The following is a 7,292-nucleotide window of genomic DNA, read 5'->3' as shown; positions in this document are numbered from 1 at the left end:
AGATGTAGCCTTAAATATGATGAAGGTTAATGAGTTGAACGTACGACTATTTTAATGTCTGTCAAAATAAAATGAACAGTCCACATTTCTCTGAAGCACATGCGTTTCTTCAGAAATATTTGTGAGGTACCTTTGTGATTCTGGGCTAAGTAGATAGTTGGTGCTGTATTTGTTCTGTTCCTGTGAGAAGTTAGCAGCTGTGTGTTGTGCTGAAAAAGTTGAACCTGTTTAAGCAGAATGGACGTACAGATATGAGGTGAGAGAATTAGACAGACTAAAGGATGCTGCTGCACCAGCCATTTGCCATTCTCAGTCAGAGGTCAAATGTCAGGGTTAATGTGGGAAAATAAAAATAGACCAACATTTTGATGACTGTTAAAAAGTGAACATATATTTTTAAATATAAAAAAGCACTTTCTGCTGATGAAGGATATAAATATTGATATGCAGGGCATTCAGGGTGGATTTTATTTTATGATGGCGTTGCACTTTCATTCCTTCATGCATGCATGCGTTACTTCTCTCACTAATCTTGGCATGTGATGTGTGTGATGGTATCTTCATGGTCCTGGCAGGCTGGCTTGAGTGTGTAGAGGTGTCTTGCCTAAGGAAGTCAAGGTGAAAATTTCTGCAGTTGTGTCAGACATATGTTTGTTACACTGCAGCCATAACAGTCCTAGGAACAACTGCAAATCATGTTGGTTCCATTAAACCCACATGCAGGAAACTTTCTCTCTGCCTTCTTTTACAGTCTCTACAGGACGAAGCCTGTCCTTAAGCAAGCTGCTTAAGTAAGGATGATGCTCCTGTGGGAATGATGCAAAGCCTGCTACAGCAAGCCTGGCTCTCATGCAACAGCTTTACTGCTTCAACATTGTCCTCTCTTCCCAGGTTTTCTGCAAAATGTTTATAACTATCATGTAATGCTCTTCCACAAACCTGAAATTTTTCAGCTTTAGCTTCATATCATAAAATACATCCTTAAATCATTAACATAGTGAACATTTCAGCAAATAGCAATACTTATCATACTTATCATAGGCATATACAGAACATATGAAACACTTTGTGTTTAGATGTGAGCAGAAAGAGGTACTGTAGCTATAAACACACACACAAATACAATAGTGAGTACACTTTATTTGCTCCCTTAATTCTTGTATAGCAGCACTGATGACATCATGGGAAAAGAGTGAGTCAACAAGAGAGAGCAAGAGCGCGCGCGAGAGAGAGAGAGAGAGAGCAAGAGAGCGAGAGAGAGAGAGAGAGAGAGAGAGAGAGAGAGAGAGAGAGAGAGAGAGTGTTTGACGAAACTACCAGTAAGATATGAAAGATATTGAAGATTTGACGGATGTTTATAAACCACAATCACAGAAACGCACAGTGTCTGCTTTACAGATTTTAAAAAAGATGTATTTTCATGTAATATAAAATAAGGGATCCATAATATTTCTTTTGAGAACATTCTAATTTGAACTCTCTCTGACAGATAAATACTCTTAAACCTTTTATAGGCTACACTGGCTAATGAATTAGGAACCATTAAAAAAAAATAATATATATATATATATATACCTTGTGTCAGCAACCCATCAGAACATCATCCACAGCAGCTCACAGGTGTGAAATATGTCTGCTTATATGCTTAATATGTATGTGTGTGTATGTGTGTGGTAATGCCATTTTCACTTGATGCATCAACCATTTGAGTCATTTATATTACATGCTCTTTAACTGACTTTTTTGACTTCTTGTGGTTTCCTTTGCCCTGTGGTGGTACTACTAAGGCTCTCTTGTATTTTCAGTCTGCAACTTTTACTTGGAAACACATAATATAGTGTATGTATAAAAATCATCATACATAATTGGAGCTTATGCACTTTAAAAGTAAAGCATGCACCTTATTAGGTAAAAGATTGGAATTTAATTAAACATGAATTAGATGAGGGGGGCACGGTGGCTTACTGGTTAGCACGTTTGCCTCACACCTCCAGGGTTGGGTTTGATTCCCGCCTCCGCCTTGTGTGTGTGGAGTTTGCATGTTCTCCCCATGCCTCGGGGGTTTCCTCCGGGTACTCCGGTTTCCTCCCCCGGTCCAAAGACATGCATGGTAGGCTGATTGGCATCTCTGGAAAAATTGTCCGTAGTGTGATTGCGTGAGTGAATGAGAGAGTGTGTGCCCTGTGATGGGTTGGCACTCCGTCCAGGGTGTATCCTGCCTTGATGCCCGATGACGCCTGAGATAGGCACAGGCTCCCCGTGACCCGAGGTAGTTCGGATAAGCGGTAGAAAATGAGTGAGTGAGTGAGTGAATTAGATGAATTGGTTTGTTCTGTTTCTAAAGAAATTTAACTTGTTGATCTTTCAGATGTGAAAACGTTTGGATCAAATGAATAGCCTAGTTAATTAGGTGACTAGTTAGATAACAACATGTGGGGGCCATCACCACCATCACAGAACAGATAATATCATCCACGGGCATAATCATAAAGTTTATAGAACAAGCATGGGGCAGTGTGATTCCTGTCCCCAAAGGAGCGCTATGAGTGCTTAATGCTATTGACCGAAACAGAGAAGGGAGCATGGCATAAATTTTAAATAACCTCATTTTAAACTCACTCAAAAGCGGTAACTAGTATATCAACTAAGTTGAGAATGTACAGGGTTGTGAATGAAGACTTTATATAAGACATCTTTGGGTCGTGTCCCACCTCCCCCAGTGGATGAGTTGACTTATTGTTAACTAATTGTTTAAGGACAAACCATTAAAACATTTACTGCTCCTCTCTTTTGTGTTCTCTCCAAATATCCATGTACCCAAAGAAACTTGGTATTTTTTATTATTCATTCATTCATTCATCTTCTACCGCTTATCCGAACTACCTCGGGTCACGGGGAGCCTGTGCCTATCTCAGGCGTCATCGGGCATCAAGGCAGGATACACCCTGGACGGAGTGCCAACCCATCGCAGGGCACACACACACTCATTCACTCACCCAATCACACACTAGGGACAATTTTTCCAGAGATGCCAATCAACCTACCATGCATGTCTTTGGACCGGGGGAGGAAACCGGAGTACCCGGAGGAAACCCCCGAGGCACGGGGAGAACATGCAAACTCCACACACACAAGGTGGAGGCGGGAATCGAACCCCGACCCTGGAGGTGTGAGGCGAATGTGCTAACCACTAAGCCACCATGCCCCCTTTTTTATTATTATTATTATTATTATTATTATTATTATTATTTAGAGCACAGGGTCCAGAGATTCCAGCCTTACCTTTTAGTTTGTTTATGCTGCTTTTAATTTATTAATTGATAAATAATTTTTCAGTGAATGTAATAGCATGTTATAAGTGTTCATAAAGTGACAGTGTCATCCTTATGTCATATTTTTTTATTCATCTACTAAAAAATGTTGAGCAGGTGCATTAAATTCTTTACCTTCTTTTGTATGGGTTAAAGTTTTAATTAAATCTGCCAGACACTGGCACTCGTTTAGTGCACACCCTGATCTTATCTGTTGTTGGGTGACTAAGTCATAGTGAGAAGAACTACATTTCCCACAATGCACCGCGACTTACGGATGCTACCAATGTCTGACAAGAGAAGAAAGGGGAAAAAACTCCGCGAGACGCTCAACAAAGCCGAAGAAGAGTGAACAAAGTGACAGCACGACTTGATAAATCAGCTGAGTTTGTGTTTTAGTCTAATGGATGTTAACTGACAGTTTCAGCGGTCGTTTTATTCCGATGGGGCGCTTTGGCTCCAGGCTGTTTACTGCCCCGTGGTAGATGTGTAGATGTTTAAACATGTGTTTGCGGTAACATTCAAGTCGGCGGTACGGCTACAGCCTTCCAGACAAGTGCCAATGCTGAGGAATGGATGGTGAAGAAGTGAACATGGTGTCCACTCGGGATGAACAGGTGGAAGGGAACAGCGCGGACACATCAGCCATCCAGCAGTGCCAACTTCTCCAAAACATCATCGACATCACCATCTCCAATTTACAGGGACTCCGGACGAAGTGCGCAGCGTCCAACGACCTAACACAACACGAGATACGCACCCTGGAGGTGATCCATCATTCACTCACTCAATGATTCCCTCACCGATTTATTCACTCACTCACTCACTCACTCACTCAATCACTGATTCACTCTCTGATTCACTGATTCACTCACTCACTCACTGACTCACTGATTCACTCACTGATTCACTCACTCACTCACTGACTCACTGATTCACTCACTCACTCACTCAATCACTGATTCACTCTCTGATTCACTCACTCACTCACTGACTCACTGATTCACTCACTCAATCACTGATTCACTCTCTGATTCACTCACTCACTCACTCACTCACTCACTGATTCACTCACTGATTCACTCACTCACTCACTCACTCACTCACTTACTGATTCACTGATTCACTCACTCACTCACTGATTCACTCACTCACTCACTTACTGATTCACTGATTCACTCACTCACTCACTTACTCCTGCTCATAAAGAACATCTCACTTATCTTGGTAACATGTAATTTAGCTCTGATGTTCACACTTTGATGGTTTAAGCGATATTTAAAAAAATCACACCGTGATACTCTTAAAAAAATTGGCAATAGAATCTGATGAAAACTAAGAAACACAAAGAAATCAAACACAAAGGTGCAACATGTGTAACAAAGAAATGAAAAGAAACAGGGATATGAAGAAACAAATATGGTGATAAGGCTTATACTGGAAAGTCATAGTGGCTTAATGGTTAGCACATTTCCCTGATACCTCTAGAGATGAGGGTTTGATTCTCACCTATGCCCTGTGAGCGGGGGAGTCTGCATATTCTCCCACTGCATTGGGAGTTTCTCCCCCATTCCCCAATCTCTCAATTGTCTAGAATGTGTGACTGTGCCTTGTGATGGGTTGAGCCCCTGTCTAGGTTGTTCCCCACCTCATGCCTTTGAGTCACCTGACTCCCTAGGTGACCAATTTACAACATCATGAGGTGTATGTGTGTGAGAGAGGGTACATTTTTTTAATGAAGGTTTACCAATGTGCGAGATGTACAGATGGGTTTTCGATGTTTACTGTGGCTAGGAATCGTTTCATTTAAACAGGTGTTCTTATTATATTCTAGTTCTCTGGAAGGTTATGGCTGGTGCCCATGTAGAATTCACCTCACTAGTTTTGTTATTTCATTTAATGAATAAGGATTCAATAATATTCAAGTTAAACATGCAATATTTAATATACCCACCAACATACAAGGTTAGCTTTGTTTATACTTCAAGACAGCTGGATTATTTTCCTTAGATTACAGCATGTCCTTGGCCATATTGTACAAAATGAACCAATAGTGATTGCTTGCAATTTTCATCTTTCTTATAAGGTTCATTGCAAACTTAGAAATTTAGCCCAGGAAATATTGTTTTATTTGTCAATCCAGTCAAATTCCAAATATATACTTAGGCAAAACTAAATTGTGCAATGTAAACAGTTTTATGCCTTAATATGAGTAGCACAAGATCTTAGGCTGTCGAGCCTTTTAGCCGTTCTTTTCATTCCCATGTCAGTCTCTTAAGCTGCACAAGTGCTCAGCAGGACTACAGATCATTTATTAAAAAGATATTATTCAGATATTCAGCTTTATCAATCTGGTTTAAACTTTCTGTTAACTTTCCAGTGATGGCACCATGGAGGAAAAAGTGTTATACTTCTTCCTGGTTTCGGTTGTCAGATGTGTGATGGTTTATCTACCTATCCTCTCTATCCACTCCATGTTTATGCACATCCTTAAAAGCATACAAATGACAGCCTAGTGACAATAAAGCAACCTGTAAAACTGGAGGTTCTTTAATGTAGCCAGACTGTCTTTGGAAAATTTAGCGATGCACTCAGTTATGTTGACGTTTTTTCATGTAAATTATTCTCATACTAATGCAAATGCAAACGTTATTGCTGTTATTTTTAACCACCGGTTGTAATTCAGATCGCCGGTGTACTATATGGAGCAGCACAGCGCCTGTACTTAATTACCTTTTTAAACAAGAGAAGCCCGTGTCAGTTGAGACTGTGTACTATTTCTAATGAGACACGGGTAGATTGTGACACTGTGTGTATGTTACCTGAACATGAAAGCAGAGCCTAAAGCTGCGGGTTCTTCAACATTGTGTGTTCAAAAACTTCACTTACACGTTTACTGTTACGCTCTTAGTTTACATGTGTTCTTTTTTTAATGAGAAAAAAAAGACATTAGACCTGCTTAATGTCGTTTATGGTCTTCTTCTTTCTGAAAGGAAATTAACAAAAATGTTAATTCCATCTGCACCATCCTATCTAAGTGCCTGTGGGGTTTGTCATATTGTTATGTTTTAGAATGTGGATTTTTTCCCTTTAAGTGGAGCGCACCATCAAGACTTATTTCTCTCTCTCTCTCTCTCCCTCCCTCCCTCTCTACTACTTATTAGAAATAGTTTTTGCATACAGAGTGAAATACAATCACCATCTATATGCTCACACTCTATGTTCTGTACTTTGAACTTCATATGCTGTATATATCAGGTGTGTTTCTCTGTAGTTTGGAGATAGATATAATAAGAGAAAAAATTATCATGGTTGGCAAAAGAGAATCTCAGGAAGGAACTCAGATGTGCCAGCGTTCTTGTTTAGCACTTCCTCTACATTTCTGAGCTTGGTGAAACATGCAGAAAAAGGCGTGAGTAACTGAGTAACTCATAAGACAGTAGTAGTAGTAGTAGTAGTAGTAGCCTTTATTGTCACTGGTCACCTGAGAAAGCTGAGACAGCTGAGAAATAAATGGGTATGATTAATACGTTCAGAGATAGAACTCTATTGCAAATTTACATTAAAAGAAAAAGAGTGACGGTAATCTGTGGACCTCATGATTCAGTTAAATTCTAATGAAGGTTCCCCGAATGTGATTATAAAAGGATTCTTAAAGCATCTTAATCAATCTTGAGTTCTGAGGCCTTGAGCCTCTTTTATGATTTTGAGCAATATGGCAACTTTTTGTTTTTAAATGTTTATCATAGTAGATGGAAATGATAGCTTTGTGTGTTTTCATATTATCTATGTATTCAAATATTGTATGTTTTTCATTTTGTGAAATATTCAAGAATATTTCTAATATTGTGTCATGTTGGGTCAATCATCTCTAATAGGTGATTAAACTCAGCTAAATGTCAGTTACACTTTCGGTACACAGTGAAGTGAAGCACAGTGACGTGTACTGTTGAAGGTTTAAAACACGTGTGTGCTCTAGAT

General features: G+C 39.6%; 1 protein-coding gene across 2 annotated transcripts in view; it reads left to right on the top strand.

Annotated features, from left to right (window-relative positions):
• Positions 1-3,600: 3,600 nt before the first annotated feature.
• ksr1b (kinase suppressor of ras 1b) overlaps positions 3,601-7,292 on the top strand; it is a 33,800-nt gene continuing 30,108 nt past the window's right edge. The window contains exon 1 of one of the 2 annotated variants that reach the window (XM_060888780.1): positions 3,601-4,078. In XM_060888780.1, coding sequence (XP_060744763.1) covers positions 3,884-4,078 — 195 coding nt within the window. In that variant the 5' untranslated portion in view covers positions 3,601-3,883. The remainder of the gene's footprint in view (positions 4,079-7,292) is intronic. The other variant, XM_060888781.1, reaches the window with a different exon arrangement.

This window comes from Tachysurus vachellii, chromosome 15 (assembly GCF_030014155.1).
Source record: "Tachysurus vachellii isolate PV-2020 chromosome 15, HZAU_Pvac_v1, whole genome shotgun sequence".
In the NCBI taxonomy this organism is placed as follows: domain Eukaryota; kingdom Metazoa; phylum Chordata; class Actinopteri; order Siluriformes; family Bagridae; genus Tachysurus; species Tachysurus vachellii.
Note: the sequence above shows the minus strand (reverse complement) of the source record. Positions and strands in the feature narration are given on the sequence as shown.